This window comes from Stenella coeruleoalba (assembly GCF_951394435.1).
Source record: "Stenella coeruleoalba genome assembly, chromosome: 4".
Classification (NCBI taxonomy): Eukaryota; Metazoa; Chordata; class Mammalia; order Artiodactyla; family Delphinidae; genus Stenella; species Stenella coeruleoalba.
Window position 1 is genome coordinate 26,949,345 of NC_137149.1, and position 24,125 is coordinate 26,973,469.

A 24,125-nucleotide genomic window follows, 5' to 3' on the forward strand; every position below is an offset into this window, starting at 1 on the left:
TAAATGCACCTTATCTTAAAGTTATAAGGAAAAAAGTATTAAGTGGAAGGTACAGGAAGAGATGAAATAGCACTGCATGCATTTCAGGGTGGTAAGAACTAAATAATAAACAGTAATAATACAATTATTTTAGCAATAGAATTGGAATTTTAGAAAAATTTGCACCTTATAAACTTCTTTCATGTATGATGCATATCTGACAAGTCCTATACTTAGACCTGAAAGGAAGGCGTAACATATATTATTCAACCATTTTCCAGTGAAAAGAGATTAGAGGAATTAAATGAGTTTTCCAGGACTGTCCAAGGTTACGCAGCTATGAAAACAGAACTTGAATTCAGGCATTGGATTCTAAAGACATTTCTTTGTCTATTCATTCCACAGAAAGAGAGACAATATGATGGCCTCTAAGAAAACTAACAGGACAAGAGGTCTCTCAATAGGAAGGGAGACAGACAACACTTGAAAGATACAAGTTTCTCTGAAATACAGAGGAGAAAAGAGAGGAATGGAGAGAATTAAAAGTTACAAAAATAAATGGACACAAAACACAATCAAAGACCAAAGAACTTGAGGATAGCTATCATGAACATCTGTTGTTTCTGGGTTTCCTGCTTGGACTTCTGCCCAGCAGAATTTGATTGAGGTGGGTATTACAAGTGACACACTCTAACATGTGTTTTCAGTGAGCGAGGGGGAGCGTTAGGGCAACGGTGACCCCTTAATCCATAGCTGAGAAGCGGCAGTCCTTGACTGGTGGTGGCCAAGTAACTGGTTAAATTATCGATCAGTGTCTCTTGGTTCTCAGAGCATTAAGGTACTTGTTTTTTTAAAAAAAACAGGAAGTTAAGAAGTAAGCTGTTTTGCCCATTTTCTTCAACTTTTGGTACGCTCCTATCTGAAAGTGGAAAAGGGAAGAACCTACAAATTTGATAAGAAAGTCTTTCCACCTGTAATCAGAGATTATAAGACCTTGGAGGTTTGGGTAATTGTTTCCCTGTAGAATTGCAAAAGTTGAATTTGCCACTCCAAGCTAAAGCTAATTCTATCCAAGGCAAAGAATTGGGAAACCACAGAAGATAATATTCGTGGGAAGAGCTAAAGAAAAAAATGTGGGCAGCTTGATCCTCTAGGCCTCTTCCAAATAGAAGGGGCAATAATTCTCTCACCATAAAGCATCACTGACAGTGATACAGCCTGATCCAGGAAGACGTGAGCTCTGCCTTACCATCACTGCTAGTTTCCAAAATTAGGGAAACTTGCTGAGCCCCAACTCCTTTTACCAAAAGACAGAAATAGCAAAGGCTGGGACAGGGTTCAAATGTTTGATAAAATTTCTGCTATAAGTTACTAGCTAACAGGATTCCCAGGAACCATATATACCAGCAGTTAACTAAAGTTTTAAGTGAGTTTAAGACTAGGGGCCCTGTGATTGCTCAATCCCTAAAGCAAATGCCAGGCCCCTGTATTGTGCCAACAGAATACTGGCACCTAAAGCAAGTGAACTCCTAAAAGGGCAGGTCCCAGCGGCCCTCTCAGCTATGTCCATGGAGGACATTGGACAAGAAAGGACCTTCTTGAGGGCAGGGCCCTGGGGACAAGCACATTGGCTGACCCAGGAACTCATGCCACTGCAGCCCCAGCCTTCCAGTCTGTACAGCAAAATATGTCTTATGCTCTTGACTGGTGAATAGAGAATGCTGCTTGCACTTTTAACTGAGAGATATTATTGTGATGATATGACTTTTCTTTCATTATATATTGGGAGTAGGCATAAATATGACTTAGCCCCATGATTATATAACCATGAGGTATTATTTCTACACCTGATAGAGAAGAACACAGACTACCCAGAGATCTTGACCTTGGAGATCAGTGTAGTAGTGGGTATAATTTTAACTATCTCCCCTTTGGAAGAGAGTGAATTGTAGAGCAATGGTATTCAGTTAAGAGAGGGAGTTTTCAGAAGTGCATGCATGTGGGAATTTGACTACAAACTATTAAGCAGTTTTATTTTATATTAAGAGGGATTCATGAGAAACCCTTTTATTATTAAGTATGGATTACAAAATATTTACCAGGAAAACTACCACAATTTCTGGTAAAATTAATGAAGTTCAAGATATTCAGAGCGCATTGACGGACCATAAATTTTTTTTTAACAGCTGAATTGCCAGGTAAACTTAAAAGGAAATGAGACTAGGCAGAGCACAGAGGATTTTTAGGGCAGTGAAACTACTCTATATGATACTATAAGGATGGATACATGTTATTATATGTTTGTCCAAACCCATAGAATGTACAACACCTAGCGTGAATCCTAACGTAAACTAGGTGCTTTGGGGAATAATGATGTATCAATGTAGGTTCGTCACTCACAACCAATGTACCACTCTGGTGGGGAATGCTCATAACTGGGAAGACTATGGGGTCAGGGGGCCTATGGGAAGCCTCTGCACCTTCCTCTCAATTGTGCTGTGGAACTAAAACTGCTTTTAAAAAATAGTCTTTAAGGGGATGGGGAAGGGAAACAAGAAAAATGCCAAGGCAGGGAAGAAGAGAGTTTGAATAACAAAAGCATTCAATATATAAGAGCATAAAATGCCAATGATGAGTACCAAAGAACATAAATTACACTACTTGTACAATGGATAGAAAGGCAGAAAAAAATCAAAACTACTAGAGTAATGAAGGCGGCCCACATATCACTGGATTCTGCATGAAGGTCTGTGGAAAAAAATGCTATAAAATTCAGAGTCAGAGAATGTTAAGAAGTCTGGAAGGCCAATGATATGTACCAAAGAACATAAATTACACTACTTGTACAACGGATAGAAAGGCAGAAAAAAATCAAAACTACTAGAGTAATGAAGGTGGCCCACGTATCACTGGATTCTGCATGAAGGTCTGTGGAAAAAAATGCTATAAAATTCATAGAGTCAGAGAATGTTAAGAAGTCTGGAAAGGAGTTTCAAGGTTTCTAAGTCCAACCCTTATATTTTAATAATAAAGACCCAGAAGTGAAATGACTTGTCTGAAATGACAATTTGTATGTTTCCAGCTGAATGTTTTCATTCCAATACAATACTGTTTTGAAAATGGACTCACTACGGTAGGATTCAAGGTGAAGTGAGTTCTAGCTTAGATATATCAAATATTGAAAAAGAAGCGAAAGTGTTTAAATATTCCATGAGAATCCCAAAGCTGCTAGTGCAAAAGTTAATGAAACAGCGTGGAAAAGGAAACAGAAGATATTGATAAAATATTCAGTGTAAAGGAAGAAGGTGAAAAAAACAACTGGGAAGGGACATTTTTTAAAAAGAAGAAGAAAAAAAGTCAAGTTGTGGGAATCAGAAATAGGAGAATCCAATCTCCCAGGCCAAAATTCATTTATTTTGGAATAGTGGAAGGGTAGAATGCCTAAATATGGAAAATCAAAGTAAGAAGAAAAGTAGAACACATTATAGAAATCAGGAAAGTAAAACAGATGAAGGGAAACATTAAAACTTTGAATATGGTTTGTCTTTAAGTTACTAGTAAGGAATGTCTATGGAAATTTGATTGGCTTTGGTGGTAAGAAATAAATTTTAATATATATAGTATCTATATAATATAGGTTAAAATGTTAAAATTCATGAAAATGAAGATATATGTGGAAGGGCTTTCATAGGTAAAAAAAATTTATTAAAATGTTAGTCAATGCCAAATTTCTTAGATACTAAATTGTATTATTTTTTCAAATGTTAGTGTTTCTGAAATTGAAGTGCATTTTCCATTGTGTATATTTACCGTACCATTTCACTTTTGCCTGAAAAACTGTCACTGAATTGATGTTTTCACTTACAGTCCTTGGCATTTCCACATCAAGAGATGAAGAATAGCAGCATCTCTTAAGGATAGAACTCATGCACGTAACAGAAGAAAACCGCAAGCACCAGCACCTACCCTGGCTCTGGCATCGACAAGGGCACCATTTCTCAGGAGGCATCGGACCACTTCCACCTGCCCCGCCCGGGCTGCCATGTGCAGTGCAGTCTCCCCACGCTGCCAGGAAACAAAGATCATTCAATCATAAGTAAACCCACTGCTCTGCATGGCATAGAATAAAAATGTGCCTTTTTGTGAAAGATAGCATTATATCCAAAAGTTTCAGAAATCTATGAAAAGGTATAATTATTTCATAATTGTTTAGTCTGGAAAAACAGTATCTTCTCCATCTTCAAAAGGATAAGACAAGCGTTTAATTTTTTTTTTCACTCATGACAAACCAGTGAACTTACCCAAACATTCAGGATACCCTGAGGTTTAACTTCACAGTCAACGTGGCAGAACCTAAATTGCTTTTGGTGGTATGAAGTTACCTTTCATCCTTCAAATCTAAAATCTGTCACACTTAAATATGTGATTACAGCTCTATCCCGTTTTTATGAGAAACTCTAGATGCTGCCAATCTAGTCAACAAAGTGCAAAAAAATCACATCATCTGTTACCATACATGTCATTTCTTTTCAGAATTCAAAATTTACTTCTGAAATAAACTATTTTTTTTACTTTGGCTTTATCTTTTTGTTATGAGACTAGATAAAGACTGTTCATACGAGGAATCTGATTTGCCCAGGAGGTCCTCTGCTTGTTATTGATGAGCGTATTGAATTACAGACAGTTACTCGAGAGAAATACTGAGAGATGAGTAAAGCAATGTTAACAGTGCCATCAGTTGAGGTGGGCAGCACTGAGCTTCAGGTGTCTCCTGAAGTAGCTTCATGCTGCATCAAGGAAGACACACTTATCAGAAAAAGGTAGCTTAACCTGCAGCATGAAGGATGATGGTTAGACATCAGAGAATGTTCTCATTGGGAAGCCTGTTAATTACTGCCTCTAAGAGAAGGTTTTTTTTTTCAATCTGCATATTTTAAAACCACATGTAGTTCTAAAGAAAGCAGGGATTCATTCTTTCAAACAATTTTACAGTTATAAAAGAATAAGATATTGGAATAAAAGTTATTTTAGTCACCACAACTATACTAGAAAATAAGGTTGATTTCAACCAGGTAAACTAGTCCAAATAAACTAAATTGATTTCAACGTTGGTTGAGGTAACTGGATAACGTTTGACAAATTCCAGTGAATAATTTCTTCTGATTACTTGCACAACAAACCCTTAAACCCAGATTTAAGACAAACTTTAGTTTGGTACTTAGCTCAGAGTTCATTTTTTGCTAGTATTCAGAGACCCATTCCTTATGAAGTTATGAGAAATTCAATTCCAATTATTTGAATTTGAGAGCATTAAACTGGATGTCTATGCTAATCTTCTTTTTGTTGATAATTCATTTATCCTCTAATGGCCTTATTTTCTGATGTCATCTTTTGACTTTTGTAGAGTAAATGTATTTGGAGTATGTTATTACATAAAATAACAGCAGTTATGACTGGAACAGCAGTACTTTTCAGACTTTGGATGTACGGCAAGATTTTTCCTCTTCAGACAGCCATGATTTCTAACTTTTCTATATCACTTAAAACCTGCCTCTAAAAAAAAACCCCTCAAATCTTTATTCCATTTCTAAGTCTTATAATAGTACAACAATTTTACTAATTTTAGTAGAATGAAGACAAAAAATGAGTTTCCTTATAAGAAGTTAAGTCAAAGAGGCCTCAGGAGTACCTACTCAATGATGAATTTATACGCTTACAAGCCAAACTTTATCAATGAGGGGTTTTCAAAATCTAAAAGGTTTCAAATACTAGTCTTAGTATTTCTAGTACCTTTATTTATGCTTAAAATAAGTTGTTTTTATGATGTTTACACATTTGAAATTGACAAGTTAGATATAAAACCTAAAGTATTAAACATTATATACAAAGAAAACATTATATATATATATATATATATACACACATATATATATGCAAATAGTCTCTCTACTTTAAAACAATGGTCTTGTTTAATTCTTATTTAATGATTTTTGGGTAATTGACCTTTATGTAAATTGCCTTTACCCTTTAATATTATGTTACCCTTGTTTATACATAAGTATAAATAAGAAAATGAAAGAGGGTATATATATTTTAATCAGTAGGTTCCATTTCTTAGTTACTGGGCACCTCATCTTATTCAATGCCCTGTTTTCCTTATCTTAAGCTCATTAACTTTAAGGATCAGGGGAAATTCTTAAACATAATATGAAGTGTGAACTTAGTCATGAATCCGTTGATTTGCTGTAAGAAGAGAAAAACTCGATTGTCCCCCACTTTGCATTGTGGACAGCTCCAAAAGTGCTGGGTTTTCTACTCCCACAGTTGTCAATGAATACTTTGGATTATGGATGTATTACAACTGGCTTTCTAGGTTTTCAAGTGCATTTGTGAGCCTTCTGGAAAGGGAGATTTGCGGTAATAATATCTGCACATGATTGAGTTATTGGTACAGTTCACACTTGGAGTGAATTTCGAGACAAAAACAAGACTGGCAGGAGAATGGGTATGCTCATGTCCAAAGCAGGTACTACATTTCATGCCCCTCCCCCAGTTGTTAAAACTGACTCTGCTGACAGCTACATTGACTTCCACTTTGGCTGCATCAGTTGTAAAGCATCAAAGCACAACAGACAGCACTGCATTCAAAAATGCAACATGATTTCAGGCAACACACAAAGGCTTCAAGGGTAGGGTACTTCGGGGTCAGGAAATGACCAACTCTGACACAGCAAGCAGGCAGTCAGTGTTCACACCGTTTCTTAATCAACCTGCAAAGAGTTTTGGATGCAGCAGCTATATCCTCACGTTCTGAGAATACACCAGTTCACAGGCATCCCACTGCTAGAGAAAGTTAAATTCCTCTAAATGTAGGGTTGCCAGATTTAGCATATCAAAATACAGGATGTCCGGTTAAATCTGAATTCCAGACCAACAAAGAATAATTATTTTAGTATAAGTGTGTCTCAACTATTGCATGGTACATACTTATACTAAAAACAATTATTTGGTGTTTATCTGAAATTCAAATTTAACCAGGAGTCCTGCATCTTATCTGGTAACCCTATGTACATGGTATCTGCTCTCTGAAGGACACATCATACAAAAATTAAAATGAACAAACAAAAAGCAACTAGGAAACACATTTGAGAAGAGGATTACATTGGCAGGTGGCTCTCAAGTATTTGTTTTGAGAAGGCTGAAGAGAAAGAGTATGTAATGGACGAATGAGAAGATAAAACAAAATGAAGAACTTTATAATGACCAACAGGTGGAATTTAAAGTTTAATATAGCAATTGCCAAATTTGGGAGTATTCAAGAACCTAAATATGTCAACATTTTTATTGTTTTAATTGATATTTTGTTTAACAAATAAAAATGTGTTTTTTATTTGAAAATCTATATGTAGCCCATATAGTTTTTTGCTTTTGTTTTCGTTTTTTTTGCGGAGTGGAGTATATCAATATGGAGCAAATACATAACCATCAAATAATTTGGAATTGGTCAGTTAAGAAGCAAATTAAGAGTGCCGCAAAATCATACAATCATTTCATGTGGCTTTTCTTTGATGATTTTGCAAAAATCTCCCCTCAGAACGATTAACATGGGGGATTTCAACCAAGCATTGCATAGAATATACTTGTCTATGTTACTATGATAATATAATTTTACACAGTATTACCATTGCTCCTGAGATCCTGTAGGCATTTTAATGCAAAGAAGGAAAATACAATACAGTGGGAAAGTACTCAGAGAACTTCTTTTAAAAGGTACTGGTTTGTGTAGGTCTCAATTTTAAAAAGGGAGGTGGTCATCTCTGAACAGAAGAAGGATGCTATTGATTTCTTTTAAAGTTCCAAGAAGTGACCATAAATTAAACTCAAATTGGCATATTGTGAAATTACTCTTATCCTTAGTGGAGAAATTTAAAATTAGCATATATTATTACTTTAGGATCAGTAAGCTGTAATTAGGGGGGTGTATAAATACAGACTATATTTCAATTCTTTGATGGTTTTATACTCCAATTGTGAATAATATGAAGAGAGGTATTAACATATATTTAAAATCAAATAAATTTATTTCACATGGATTTTGTCCATGCATCAGAAACTTCAGCACAGAAACAGTGTATAAAATACAAGGAAATGAAAAAATGAAAGGGAATATGAATAAAAAGTAAAATTGAACATTCCATTTCACAACTCAAAAGGAATGGAATACCAAAAATTAGCAACAATAGTAAACCAATTGCTTCTGAAAATATGATTCATTTTAATAATAAGCACTAAGATTAATTTGGGGAGTTATTTCTGTTGAATACTTTTTTAAAAATCTCAATATTCCAGTGGGTCCTGGTGAGCTTCAAATACATGACAGTATTTTGTACAGAGCAAGTTCTCTTGCTCAGGAGAAAATCTGTATTCAATGATCAAAGTTTAACTGGGCTGACTCCAAGAAAATGAGATAAATATAAAGAAATGGGAGGTAAAAATCCTAATTTACATTAGGTAGAAGAATTCTGGAATATCCAGCATTTACTGTCAGAACAAAAGTTGTCTGAAGACCAACATGGATTTCAGAATACATGAAAAAGTTGCAAGTTATAACTAATTCAGCCACCAAATCAAAAGGAAAAATCAAAGTAAGGTTAGAAAATGGAAAATCCATGTAACTGAAGGAGGGAGGGAGAATTTGATATTAAGTAAAAAATCTTCTAATATTGGTCTATCTCTGGTTAATCATTTGATAGAATTGATTATGGTACTGACAATATTTTAACCAAAATTTCCTGGAATATGATTCACTCAAGCAAGTAGAGTGAGTCCTGAATATTTTATTCCAATCAATCATTCCTTCACGTTCAGAGGAGCTTTTAAAATGTATTTTGTCTTATAAGTGTATTTAAGATGCATGTTCAATTTATCTGCACCAGGAAGCTGACACAGTCTTATTCCACAGCTTCCATTTTATTACTTTGTAAAACATTTCTTACCCTACGGAGGTTCCTTTCAGCGACCTTCTAGCAATTATTTCAATAATACGTTATCACGGGGGCTCTTCTCAAAGCTCAGCCGCTGAGCTTTGATCACACACACACACACACACACACACACACACACACACACACACACAAACATCCCTACACACCCACACGCTTCCTCTCTTTCTCCCTGTGGTTATTCTGACCCAAGCCATACTCACAATGTTAGTGACATCTGGAGAGGCTCCATTCTGCAGCAGAAGTAGGACAATGTTCAAGTGGCCCATGAAGGCAGCCACATGTATTGGTGTGAGGCCAGACTGCGAAACAAAGCGACAGCAGTTTTACTCCTCTGCACCGGTGGGGGCTTTGGGGCTTCTTCAGATAAATAATACTTGAGCGAAGAGGACAGAAGATGGGCAGAAGGAAGGGGAAGAAGGAGTAAGAGAAGGAATGTTTCGTGACAAGCTGAAACATTTTTCTACCTCTGTTATAGCTTGGATTGAAGCCCCATATTTCACCAGCAGTTCCATGACTTTGATGCGGTTTTTCTTGCAGGCAATGTGCAGTGGAGTAAAACCATTCTGTGCAAAAGACAATCAAGTTAGTTGAAAACATGCAGAAATGATTCTCACACAACTCCATGCTGGCACATTGCAGGCAGTAATGTTACATCCTCATTCATGTAGTGCGACCATTTCTTCAAGTGCTGTAGGTGTTGGATTTAGAGAGAAAGTGGTGGTGTATTCCTGGAGGCTCTGAACTTGGTTTATATGTGGTGGGCAGGTATGGCATTGTTCGTGTGGTTACAGAGAAAACAAAAAGGAAGAAAATTACATGGGCCTACTCTTCCAAGAAGGAAAAAACTGAGGCAATTATACTTTACAAGTTCTAAAATGTTTTAAAGCATACTGATTGGTCAGATTATGGAATGGCTTAAAGATGCATCAAAGATAAGCATGTGTTTTTCTGATGATGAGCTATTTCTTAAAGGGAAAAATCATTACCTGTTTTACTTCAAAAATCTAAGAACATGACTATAATAAATGTTTCAGCCTAGCTACTATTTTCTTTAGGGAATAGGTGTTACAAATGAACAGAAATCGTTATCTGTGTTGATAGTTTTTTTATATCCAGAAGTTATAATGTTTATATTAAAAAGTTTTTATGAAGAGTTGTTGCATGTTAGTGGAAATCATTATTTATGTTGATAATATTTAATACCCAGAAGTTATATTTCTTATATTTTAATATATTTTTTATAACTTATGTCAATTACATACATTTTGTTTCGAAAAGAAATGATTATTAAGTTCCCAAATATTTTCAAAATAAGTATGGAGAATTTTTGGAATAACTGGAAGAAGGTATCTCTTAGAAGCAAAGGAATGTGGAGAAGTCTTTAAGGTATTTTCTAACTTTCCATACTGGGCTAATGTGCAGCAATTAGGGGAAACTACATAAAAATTTGTTAACTAGCCCCATGCTTAATCCTTATGTGTTATATTTAAGTATTATATTTTTATATGAACAATGATGTCTCTATATAGAATCATATCTATTCTGCTAGTTAACAATTTTGCATGTCCCAATAGGGACTGTTTATCAGTCAATATTTTTCTACACTAGCAGTTCTCAGGAAAGCATATGATTTTCTTTAACCTAATGACATTATTGTTCACAATATTTGTTAAGTAATTTCCCATTTATGAGCTATGTAATAAGCCAGATATAAATAACTACATGTATGTGCAGCACTTAAAAGATCTGCAGTGATTAGAATGTGATATTTTACATGCTTATTGACCACTATCCAAATGAAAATGAGTACTTTCCTCCTTATAAGAAAATAAATATCCTTACATAATTGCACATAAACCTAAAAGTATAGTTGCTTCCCAGGCAATAATAAATAAATTGATTCCAATGGAAAATTTCTAATAAAAATAAGATTAATATTTGCTAATTCTAATGACATTCTCTTAAATATTGATTGTCTAAAGACTAATTTAACTTACATAAACCATTTAACAAATAGAAAAAAGGGTTTGCTTTTAGTTGGAGAATTAAGAAACAAGAGGCATAAATTAGTACATATCTAATACTTCCAATGATTATGGTTAAAATATAAGTGAAGCAAGAAGATTTATTCAATATTAGAACTTGGGAGAAACAGAAGCTGCTCTAGGGACAGCCTCTTGCAGATTTCTCCTGAGCAATTCCTGAAATAGTTTATATAAAATGCTTCCTGAAGCAAGAAGACCCTAAGCATTACTCTTCCATTAGCCTGTGGCTGAGTAATCAGGTCAATAAGGAATATCTCCAAGTGAATTCTTCACAGGCTTACATTTTACATCATCTTACATAGTAAAATCTATTCGCCACTTTAAAACTTTCTTTGTCAAAAAGAAATTAATAAAGTTCAACTTTTTTACAATTTTATTCTGACTCTATATAGAGGTGTCTAGAACTTACTTGATAATTGCTATTTTTCAACTTCTATTTTCCATTTAAAAATGCTATCACTCCAGAGGTTTCATACCTATCTATGAGTTGCTAATTATGGAAATGTTACCTTGGTGTTCTCTTAAATCTATCCTTGCCATCATTTAATAGCAAACTGTGAAGGCATGAAGTAGGCAGGCAGCTTGTGGGAGGTGACAAATTTATAATTAACTACACATCTATAACCATGCACTGCTGTGCCTACAACCATTGGTCATTCAATGCGGGTTTGCTTATGTCGATCTGTATTCAGTTAATGTGGACTGGGCTAGGTTTACCAGGGCTCTGGCGTTTGGATTGGCTCTCTTGTCCAGAAGGAGTTTGGTTACACGGTAGTGACCACAGTGTGCGGCAACGTGGAGGGCCGTCAGGTAGTCCAGGGTGACGTCATCAACAGGTGCCTTGTGCTGGAGCAGGTGCTTCACACATTCCACGTGGTCTCCTTGGGCAGCCATGTGAAGCGGAGACAGCCCATTCTGCGCATCAAAACCAAACCAAACCAAGGCCACATTTTAGTCATTACTTTCAGATTCTGAAACACGACAAACAATTCTTGATCTCTGGAACCATTGGTAGCAGAGAAAAATAATTTCCACTCGACACCTAAACATACAGCAGATTATGTTTGGCAGAGAGGAAAGATAAGAGAATGTTTAATTTCATAACTGTGATATTCTTAGGCAAAAATTAATAGGTCTTTCATGAATGAATATATAGTACGTGTAGCAATTCAGCTGGCCCACAATTATCAGGGCAATATTAGCTGTACAAAAACAAGTAATAGCTGAGGCTTAAATTATCTGTATCCAATTCCATACATAGAAATCTACATTCAATTCATCTCTCTGCATGAATTTCTTTACTTCTCAATGGAGGGGAAAGTGGATGCAGGAGGAGCAAGTGGGTGGGTCAGGGAGAGAAGGAGACTTTGATCATCTCTTAGATCCACACTGCTCGGAAATTCTGCAACTTCTTTTTTCTGTCATGATGCGTAAATTGGATTTGGAGAAAGCAGTCAGATAAGAGCTAGAAAAGTATAAGGCAAATATGGACCATGTGTCAATGACCTCCCAACTTTAAAATTTTGAGGATAATCTAAATTTATCATCATTGATACTGCCAAAAACAGCTTTAGACTTAATCCTCAGAGAAGGTCAACAGCAGGGATACAAGACAGCCAAGTAGTTCACTGATAATTATTAGTCTAGGTGAGACTCTCATTTTTAAAAATTTAATAAACAAGCTTATAGGAAAAAGCGAAATTAGAAAACATTTGCCCATTAAAAGAAGGGGACTATTGTCCTTTCTTACTAATCAATGCAAATACAGTCACTAGAAAATAACTGTTGACCAAGGATTTAGTTTGGCAGTCATTATATTCAAAGAAGCAGAAATTGTCTGGATAAAGAAGCCAGAATAGGCCAAAGGCCCAACATTCTCAACCAGGAAGGTGATTTCAACAGTGTAGGACAGTCGCAGATTATGCAGCCACAGATGCTTTATGCTGTATGCTTATATATGAATGATATTTGATTTTACAAGAAGGCCATTAAAAATGTTCCATCTCGGTAACCCATGGTCTTCATTAGTGATATGACAATTACTGGCAGATTCTGTAGATGAGATTATTTTATGGTTTGTGCAACAGTATATCTACCTACTCTCAATTTGAGATAAGCCTTTTATTGGTTATAACATGACTAGCCTGAAATTTTGTTATTTCCATTTAAATTTCAATCTGTTTCCTCAAGGAAACTTTCCATAATTATCTTTGCATGACCCAGCCCAAAATGTTACATTTTAAAGACAGATCTCTACAACATTCTCAGTATAGGTATAAGAATAAAAATAACGCAGATGATTTACTTCTCATCTTCATATATTTCTGATTTGAAGCCACCCTTTCATGATCTGCGTGGCACATCTCTAAAGACTGAGTGCATTCTATACAAATTTTGAATGTGTGGGCCAGTTTTGCTCCAAATTATATCAACTAAATATTCAATTAAGATATAATATAAATTAAAAAATATTTGCTGCGTTTGCTGCCTTATTTTTCTCACCTTACCCTAGTAACAGCATCAGTTGATATGAATCATGTTCAGGGGATGGGGGAGATGAAATAGGGGGAAAATATTAAGACATGTCCCTTGTCTAAATTTTTGTTGTATTTAAGGATCCGAGGGTTGTTACATGTCCCATTAAATAACTCTGTGTGATTATCTTCAAATTTCGTCTCATGATATTTTCTGGTAACCCAAAGAAAACCTCCAACAAATCAGCTCATCACTTGGTTTCTATTTATATGGATAAGAGTTTTCCCCATGGTTGGGCATGTTGATGAAATGAGACAAAAAATCCTAGATGTACTGTGCCATAGAGAACAGTATGCTTTTTTATTGGTTCTTTGTAGCTGGCCTATCCTAACTCATGCTTTCCACATCACCTATTAATCCCAATTATAATCAAACAACACCACCAGTGAGTAATTCTTTTTACTAGATATTGTCTATTTTACTAGATATTGTCTAAAGATTGGAGAGCCAAAAGACTTATCTTGTATTGCTACTTGTGCTTCTTTAAAAGACAGTTTTATAAAAGACAGTTTTTATATATATTTTATAGTCATCTCAGAGAATCATAAAAATGTAGACTAATAAAATGTAAGAAATTTCTCACTTATATATAATATTCTCATTCACGTATAATAGACTAATATTTACATTTCCATCTGCAGAGAGAATAGCAGGTAAAAATATAGAAAGAACTTGAAGTTATACATTCAATACATCTTAATGCATTTTTTCTTTTAAATAGTTTAAAAGGTTTGATATCTATTACTCATTCCTTGAACACAAATATTGAGCAACTAGAATACGCTTGGCTGATGCTTTGATTTCAAGAAGAATAGAGATTATCAAAAAAATGTCTTAAAGAGTTTGTTGGATCCCATCTTCCTCATAATGACTCACCTTCGTCCTTGCCAGCAAGGGAGCCCCCCGCTCCAGCAGAAGCTCCACCACTTGGTCATGTCCACTTCTTGCAGCGCAATGAAGGGGCGTCAAGCCATCCTGCCAAAAGAATGAAAGATAGGCCTCAGTTCACTTTTTTTAAAAAAAACAAGATTGTATCTACTGCCACCTTGAAGAGAGGGTTTCCAAAACTCAGCCCTAGTGACTCAGTAGATCAGTAATAGAATTGCTATCAGTTAAATAATAAAGAACAGTAAGAGAGAAAACAAGACAGAGATCTCGGCAGAGAGAAAGAGAATGAGAAAGACAGAGACAAAACAGAAAGAGGGAGAGAGCAAGAGAAATCCCATGTGTGGAGGTTTAATGTAAAAAACACTGTGGCTGGTCATGTGTTTGCATATTTAGGAAGATGGAAAAGCAGAGGGTGTTGCATTTGTTGAACTTGAAAGCCCTACCTGCCTGGAGCCACACCCAGAGATTATACTGTTATACTATTTTCCTTCTGGTTGTCCTAACACAACTCCTAAAATTTCTTCTTAATCTAATTTGTCTGTCTTCTCTCTTGAATTGTCATTATTTTCATAAATTCTCCTAAAATGCTCCCTGAGGCTCGTAAAAGGGAAGGGTTATTTTTTCACATTCTTCTAAAGGTTTCCACTCAGATTTTTCATCATTTTACAAAATACATAATTATTTTTCAAAAATTAAATTTAGGGCTTCCCTGGTGGCACAGTGGTTGAGAGTCCGCCTGCCAATGCAGGAGACACGGGTTCGTGTCCCGGTCAGGGAAGATCCCACATGCGGCGGAGCGACTGGGCCCGTGAGCCATGGCCGCTGGGCCTGTGCGTCCGGAGCCTGTGCTCTGCAACGGGAGAGGCCCAACTGTATGTTACGCTATTTATAAAACTTTCTGACCCTGATAACCTCACAGGTAGTTTCTGATTCTAGAGCAATCTCCAAATACCCTCTGTCTTTTGGGTTTTATTTCTCTTATTCATAGTCCAGCCACAATGGTATAAATAAGCCCTTTAATAATCTCTATTCAAATCATCAAATTTGAGTGTGTCATCTGTTTTTGTCTAGGACCTTGATGATAATTATTCCTTGCTTTGTTAAACCTATTTAGCCAGTATTGAGATACTAAACAGACCTTGCAGTTTTGGTTACCCGGGAATTAGCATGAAAAGACTGTCTCTTGAGAAAAAAGTATTGGGATGCCAAGTTATTTTAAAGTTTGCCAAAAGGAGCTTAAGAGACAAACTGTGTGGGCAAAGTGATTAAAATGATGATGCTTTTGTATCTTGTCCTCAGTGCCCTATGGTGGAAACACAGAGCATTGGTTGCTATATAAGTGAAATAGCAGTTAGATACAGCTTGATTTCTCAAACATATTCTTGGTGGGAGCTTCATTGAGATCTAGAGTTTGAGAAATCCAACACAGTAAATGAAAGCATGATGTGCACGGTCCAGCGGGTAGGCCCTGGAATCACAGAGCTCTGGGTGTGAGTCTCAGATCAGCCCGTCATGGGTGAAGCTCTCTGAGGCTCAGCTTCACGATATTTCAAATGAGGATGCTTTTTCTTACCCTGTTTAATTTACAGCATTGTTTGAAAAATGAGGGGATGCTGCCTTACATCATTTTTAAAAAGGTATTGCTTTCTATGGATTACATGAAATATTCATTGGGTAATCACGTTGAAACCTCTAAAATGCTCTCAGAACAACAATAGGAAAATATGGAGAACACTTAATAAACCCGCAAGAACATCAAGTAACAGTAAGGATTAAGTAATTGGGTCTAAATCTTACAGATTAGTGATGCAGTTTATCTGCTCTTAAAAAGGATATGTGAGTTATATCAAATTCAAGTTGCCCAACATGCTCAATCTGGGTAGATTTTGGATATTTTCTACAAAGTGCAGTGTCTCATTATTGTCCCCCATAAAATCTTTATCAAAAGGTTTTGTATTCAAGAACTTTTAAACTTATTCTTTTAATTTAGTTTTTACTCTTAGAGACTATGATCTGTTCATTATCTTTTTTTTTTTTTCTTTTTTTAAATTCTTAAGACTGTGTTTGAAGTTTACATTTTCCTCCCCTCCAGAGTCCCCTTCCCTGTGTTCTCTTTCTTCGCTGGAATCAGTTCAAATCACATGGTGATGTCAGTAATTCTTAAAGGGACACCATTCATCTAGCTGGTAACCCACAGCATTAGCTTCTTATGACCATTTCTTTCCTTATCTTTTCCTCTCTTCCCTCTCAGCTTACATTATTCTTCCAGCAATGTATCCTGAATTCTGTGTACTAATATAGGCTCTGCTAATTATTAAGCTGTGTGTCCTAGGTTAAGTTATATAACTCCTCTGGAACTCATTTTTCCCCTTGGTAGTCTCATTCTCAAATGGAGACCTCTATATTTTCTCAACAAGAAAATAATAATACTTTGTAAGTTGTTAGGAAGATGAATTAAGATGGTATTTGTATAGTACTTAGCAGGGTGCCCAGAACATAGTGGGCATATGACAATTGGTAGCCACTATTGTTATTATTTTAATTATTACTCCTAATAACAAATAGCAAGGGTGATCCCTTTTTCTGATGTATGGTTTTTCATTCATCATCCTTTAATGTTTTTTGTATACTTTTATTGTTTTCATTGAAATATGTATTTCAATATTTTAGCCATAATCCTTACAGGAAGTATTTCCACATTTAAATAAAAAATAAATTTAAAAATAAAAAATGAATAATGCCTTTCATAAAACTTGAATTAATAATATCATTTTAGCTATAACGTTTCTGTTTTAACATTAAGATGAGGTTTTCCAGATACCAGAAAACCAGGGCTCTGGTGAAAATGTCTCAGAGTTTCACACTAGATTCTAGTCAATGATGAGAATGCCAATGAGATGCAAAATGTCTCAGTGATTGACACAGTGCTGGTGAAAGTGGTGGAGAAACTACGGCTATGATTTTTTTTTTAATTACCCCAAAGCCTTTATATATCTTGCTCTTCTCCTAATAATGAAAACATTATAAGTGACAAAATAATAAGACCAAGGGAAAATCTTTGATGGAACATACTAAATTCAGAATGTTTATGACTAATTTGACTGCTAGGGGAAATTGAGACCTCTGTGAAGAAAATGAAACAATAATATTAATATTATTTGAAATTCCATATAAAGACACACTATTGTGTTACCTAAAAAGATAGTCAAAAACAAGTATAACATTTTTTAATTTAAAAATATATTTTTAAAGGACAAAAGAAAAAGCAAACCATATTCCCTTAGTAATCAAATATTATAGTTCCAAAAATATATATATATTATAGTTCCAGAATTGGCCTCCTGATTCCAGACCACAGTACTGCATTTCAGTATTTACCTCCTACTTGATTTTACTTTTGGTAAGAAGGATACAGGTCTGATAGTTATAGCCAAAACTGAAAGAACCTAACTGTTTTTAAAATCCTACTGCTTAGAGATGAGGAAGTATTTTCACTTACAGGGAAAAGCTCAGCACCATCTTCATTATTGTGACTGATCCTTAGGGTACACTGGAACCAGTTTGCACACACTAGTGAGAGTCAATGTTTTGCACGTCTTTTCCCAATTCTGCATTCAGGGATACCATATTGGTAGCTCCAATTGGCCATGGTGAAAGTATGGAAGTATTTACACCATGGAAATCATCAAAGGCAAAGGTGACAAATCAGAGCTTTTTATTTTATTTTTTTTAAGAGCTGATTATTAAATTTTTACCAGTACACTGCTAACCTAATCCCTTGGGTACTGTTGATTTGCATCTCTGAGTAAAGGGATATAGTCTGTCTTGTTAACTACTGTTATCTCTAGGGTTCACAACACCAAGTAGGAAATCAATAATTATTTGTTTAAGGAAGAAATGAACAGAATGTCGGTACAATGTATAATTAGAAAATCCATTTTCATTTTATAAATTCTTGAATGAAATTCCATTTATTTGCTATATCTAAAGGCTAAACCTGATGAAATACAGTCCAAATATTCCCTTCAAGAATAATTAACCAAGGCTTACATTTCATTGTTAAATTGCTCCAGGACAATTAGTTAATGGCAGAACTAGCATAAGAATCCATTTCTCTCCATTTCTTAGTACTCTTTCATAAAAAAACAATGTCTATTTGGAGTTAGACTTTTAAATTGTATATGCAAATGTATGTAGGGAATGCAAATTAGAGCATCTTTTAAAGAATAAAGCAAATATTGTGATGATCAATAAAAACAAAATCAATTGCCTCAATAATGAATGAATACTCCAGAAAAGCATTAATAAGAGCAATGTACATCCTTAAGACATTGACCAAGATAAAAGTTTTTTGCATTTACAAAGTGCTGTCTTTCCACTGGTACTCTCAATTATTAGAGTCTCAAGAGAAACAGAAAGGTGAGTGTAAAGGGACTCATTATGTTAGAAATGTACTTAAAGGAGGAGGTACAGAAACTCTTTCCTTTAAATATAGAGAACAAGTAAGCAAAGCATGCAGCATTATATGTAATTGTTCCAAATTCTGCACACCTACAACATAGCAAGGGAAAAGGCATGCCATCAAATCAAAGGGTAGAAACCATATAAAATTTTGATGCAAAGACAATGGACACCACAACAAAGATCTTGATAGACAAAGCAAACCACTCCAGTACTCCCACATGATAATATGACACAAGTGCTCTGGACCAAATGTCTTAGAGAAATGAGATTAAGAAAGCAACATTTCCTGAGGTCATTAAAACCCAAAATGTATAGTCTGGGACTGGTGTAGTTTCTAGAAGCTCAGAGATGATAAGGTTTATTAAACAAAATATTTGTTAGCCTCAAGATTTGCAAGGGAATTAAATTAGATCCTTATTCCTTGGACTATGAGAATGCAAAGTCCCAGAATTAAACAAAGTGAAGATAAAATATCACAAGGGACATATTCTATCTACTAACTTCACAGACTTCTTCCACCATATATTTCAAAATTTTATATAATAGGAATGTTTAAAGTTTTACTTAAGTCTATGATTAATCAAGTCTACTCCAGAGAATTAATATTAAAGTACAAGACTAGTTTAGTTTAATGTTTAAGCAAGTAATTGTGCATAATTTCTATTACATAATAAAAAATTATGAGTAGCTAAGTAATTTACTTAACGCCACTTAAAAAATACCTAAGAGTTGATTCTCAAACGACCCTATGAAGTAGGTAGTATTATAGCCTAAGCTCAGAGAAGGCAAGTAAATTGCCAGTGTCATTCAGCTTGTAAGCAGTAGAAGCAGGCTTTGAAATTAGGTAATCTGCATTCAAAGTCTGCACTTTCAACAGGTGTACTGTCCTGCCTATCTTATTATTTATTTGTTGGGAGTATGTAAAAACTCAGAATTATATTTAACTCAACAAGTTTGAAATGAATGAAGGGCACTGCCTCTTAGCGAGTTGACATGAGTAAAAGTGCAACATAATAAATATGCCTTTTTTTCCATAAGCATAATAGGAGATCTCCTGCTCAGATCTCTATAGCATAACCACTTAAGAAAAATGATTTAGGAGCTGAAAAGTTCGAAGCAAAAGATTTTCAACATGTATTAAAATATTTTACATAAAAACCACACTCTCATAGCTTAATGTATGCAAATGAGTTTGGGTTCTTGATACTTACAGCTAGCCAAATCAGAGATGAGTAAGTTCAATCTTTGATCTTTGTTCCATGAAAATCAATAAGCAAGGACTTGAAAAACTGTCTCAATGAGAGAGGCTAGCATTCTGTTTCTCCAGGCACTTATGAGCAAATAGTAATTCCACTTTACATATGCTGTGCAAACTTTAAATGCTGTATGAGGTTTAAATCGAATCCAAGAAAGCAATTTCCTTGAAAACACATTGCCTGTGTTTAGGGACTGGTATTTTAAAGTGTCTGCTAAAAGAATACAAAAAATAATAATGGTAGGAAATTGAAAGAACAGAGATACTCACCCTGGTTTTGGCATCGATCTGACCACCACGATCCAGTAAGAGCTTCACCATGTTTGTGTTTCCCCTTTTGGAAGCCACATGCAGAGGAGTGATTCCATTCTACACCGTGGAAAGACCAAACAAGAGCATGTTGGGTATGACAGGGCATGATGGTGATGGCTTCGTATTAGCACAAAGGAGATTGTGACCTATTTTGTAATTTTATCTGAGGTTTCTATGGTTTCAATGCTTTTGATTTTTAAGGAACAAAAAAGCACACAAACCACAAAGCACTGTAGAGAATGATAAATGCAATGAAACTGCATAATTAAGTTAGTCAATAACTACAACATATGTACTGAATGTACACATCACAGTCAAGAGACAAAGGGAGCACTTTGGCATAATACTCAATAGAAACAAAATTTCAGATCCTACCTAGATAGAGCCCTAGGCTAAAGTCTAGCTTTCTTATTATAACACTTATGTACTTAAAGATTCTGGGATCCTAAAGTTCACTATGCTTAAAAATAGAGTACACATATACATATCAATACCCAATGTAAAAATGATGATTAAAAACACCTTCTTCAGAATAATTCAGTATGAAAAACTTGAGAATAACTCAATGTAGTTTCAGAGAAGAAGACTTCTAAGGACAAAAATACTATATACATGAATTATATGTATTTCTTTCCTTGGCTCTCATATACCATTATTAGGTCAAGGATGTGTACCTGATTTTTTGGTATGTTATGATTTTGCAAATATTCAAGTACTGCATTTACTGATTCATATTAAGTACACTGAGTTTTATAATTGTCATGTAAGTGAATTCTTTCCAGTGAAAGCATACCATTAAAACTGTAACACAACATAATGTGCTTTTACTATTTCAGTAAGACTCCCCATATGAGCAAATTTTCAATTTATTAAAAAAAAAAAAAAAAAGATCCCGGGACTTCCCTGGGTGGCACAGTGGTTAAGAATCTGCCTGCCAGTGCCGGGGACACGGGTTCAATCCCTGGTCCGGGAAGATTCCACATGCTGTGGAGCAGCTAAACCCGTGCGCTGCAACTACTGAGCCTGCGCTCTGGAGCCCGCGAGCCACAATTACTGAGCCCGTGTGCCACAACTACTGAAGCCCGCACGCCTAGAGCCCGTGCTCGGCAACGAGAAGCCACGGTGATGAGAAGCCCGCGCACCGCAATGAAGAGGAGCCCCTGCTCGCCGCAACTAAAGAAAGCCCGCATGCAGCAACGAAGACCCAACATAGCCAAAAAAAAAAAAAAAAAAAAATCCCTGTCAAATTGTATGCCCTATAGTCACTGTTAGGACATACTATAAATGTAGTTATACATTTTATACTTAATGTTTTAACAGTTTAATTTTTTATCAACTTGAAGCTGCTTGTTCATGATTCGTGGTGTGACCTTTAAATGTAACTGCTCATACTGATGTCAGAATCAACATCTTCCTTATTGCAAATGATTTGCGTGCATGTGAACTGACACACTATTTTTCACGTTTTGGGTTGTGACGACTTCCTGTGATTTGAAGGGAAAAAAATGGAAAATCTAATATCTCCAGCACAGATAAATCCAGGTAAGGAAAAGGAAATAAAATCTTTATCATTGTTAATGTTTACTTTAGTAAAATGCGAAATTCTCTGGTGGTGCAGTGATTAGGACTCCACGCTTTCACTGCCAAGGGCCCGGGTTCAATCCTTGGTCAGGGAACTAAGATACCGCAAGCTGGGCCACATGGCCAAATAAAATAAAATAAAATGAAACTATTTTAATCCATACCCTGGCTGTGAAGTCCACAGCAGCTCCCCGGTTTAGAAGAAGAGTTGCCACATTGACGTTTCCATAGTGGGCAGCGATGTGCAAAGGGGTGAAACCACTCTGGGGAAAGCAAAGAAAATGACAGTCAGTAAAGCATTTCACCTCTGTATGTTGCAGTCACTGGATTAGAGAAGAAAATCACATCTACCTAATACGTGAACAATGCAATTCAGATCATAAATGCTTTATAAGACTTTTTAAGTTTCAGTGCTATTATTTAAATTTAGTGGTAAATAAGTCAACATATAAACAGGTAAATAAATATCCTACATTTCTTGGCAACATTATTTCCAATTACATTAATTTATTTATGAGATTTGTTATCTGTATGAAACCATGTTTCTTGAGTTGATTTAGCTTTAGAACAAAACGATATGATTAAACAGCATATTTTTTCAGCCATAGAATTAATATAATTATGAATAAAAAATGTTTTCTCCAGAGAAAATCTCAAAACTTCTCTTTTTTTCATTTGTTTGTGTTTTAGTTTGGGTGTTTTTTAAAATGAAAAACAGCATTGGTTGATGTTGTATCTTTGGAACTATGAAAATATTGTGAGAAATTCTTACAGAACATATACAATTCATCTTACATCATTTACACTGTCCTGACATTTCTATCCTCTTTAACAACTATGTTTAGTCAGACTATATTGTTATAATAAAAAAAAGTTAAAAAAATTAAACAATATACTTGGAATTAATATGAATATTAAAGAAAAAAATTAAGTGGAACCCAATTTTGAATGTTAATTAAACCAAACTTTATCAATAAAATAAGATTGATGTAGAATAAAATAAGCAAGTTGAATCAATTACATGAGCATTAGAGAACAGTTTACTATCAGAATGTTTTAAAAATGAGTCTGAAAATCTTAAATGGAAGAAAAGCATATTTCCTTTCTTCGTTTTTCTAATGAAAATTTAGTTAGAAATCTGCCATTTTCACAGTAGAAGCATATTAATTCTTTTCTTATTAAAGTATGAAAAGAGGCATTATTCTTGCTCTCCATCATATTCATTGCTTAATAAAAGATTATAGGAAAAATAAAGACTGTTCCTGTAAAACTGGATATCAAATCCTGCAGTTTTGAGGATACTTTGCATTGTTCTCTTTTATTTGAAATGAACTTTGATGTGTATAATACTGTTTCTAAGAAACATTACCTAAATCACAACCATTATTTTTCTATTCACTTGATATATAGAGTTTGGTGGCTTTATTTTTAAAATGGCCTAAAGAAGCATCCAGATACCTTAGGTAACAGAAATTCCTCTGTGCTATCAGCCAAATTAGCTGCAAATAATTTCTGACTGTAGCAAATCAAGACAAAATAAGAATAGTAACTATCAATCCAAATCCTACTCTTGCGGTCATGATATTTTTATTTTGTGTCTACATGATGGCAAATACTAATGTCAATATAGAAGAAAAAAATCAGTCTACAACTCGGCTGTTATTTTATAAAATGTCAAGCTTTAGTATTTTAGGAAATAATTCACTAGATGTTTTTCATTTTTATCTTGATATTTCCTGTCACCCAGTTATATCCTGAATATGCATCTTTTATTCAAGTTACAATTTAATTTCAGAAAAACATAGTGACTGCTGATGAATCATTTTCAAATTATTCAAGTATAATAATATTATTTTTCCTATTTGCAGAAATAAACTAATTTATCTTCTGACACAGCCTCATTGAAAATCCATGATGATGCCTCAGGCTGTGACTCTTGGATCAACACGAGGCTGGTAGAAGCCCCTCAGAGGAACTTTTCCCTGAGTAACGTGGAGGTGGAAGGCTCAGGTCACCCTCCTACAGGACTACTGATGGAGGGGTTTTCCCTCTTTGTTATTC

The 24,125-nt window shown here is 35.0% G+C and overlaps 1 protein-coding gene across 2 annotated transcripts in view; it reads right to left on the minus strand.

The window, feature by feature from the left end:
• ANK2 (ankyrin 2) overlaps positions 1 to 24,125 on the minus strand; it is a 680,317-nt gene that overhangs the window by 122,092 nt on the left and 534,100 nt on the right. For both annotated transcript variants that reach the window (XM_079919368.1, XM_079919367.1), the window contains exons 7-13: positions 22,229 to 22,327; positions 20,442 to 20,540; positions 14,441 to 14,539; positions 11,747 to 11,944; positions 9,449 to 9,547; positions 9,185 to 9,283; positions 3,946 to 4,044 (exon numbers count right to left, since the gene is read on the minus strand). In XM_079919368.1, coding sequence (XP_079775494.1) covers positions 3,946 to 4,044; positions 9,185 to 9,283; positions 9,449 to 9,547; positions 11,747 to 11,944; positions 14,441 to 14,539; positions 20,442 to 20,540; positions 22,229 to 22,327 — 792 coding nt within the window. The remainder of the gene's footprint in view (positions 1 to 3,945; positions 4,045 to 9,184; positions 9,284 to 9,448; positions 9,548 to 11,746; positions 11,945 to 14,440; positions 14,540 to 20,441; positions 20,541 to 22,228; positions 22,328 to 24,125) is intronic.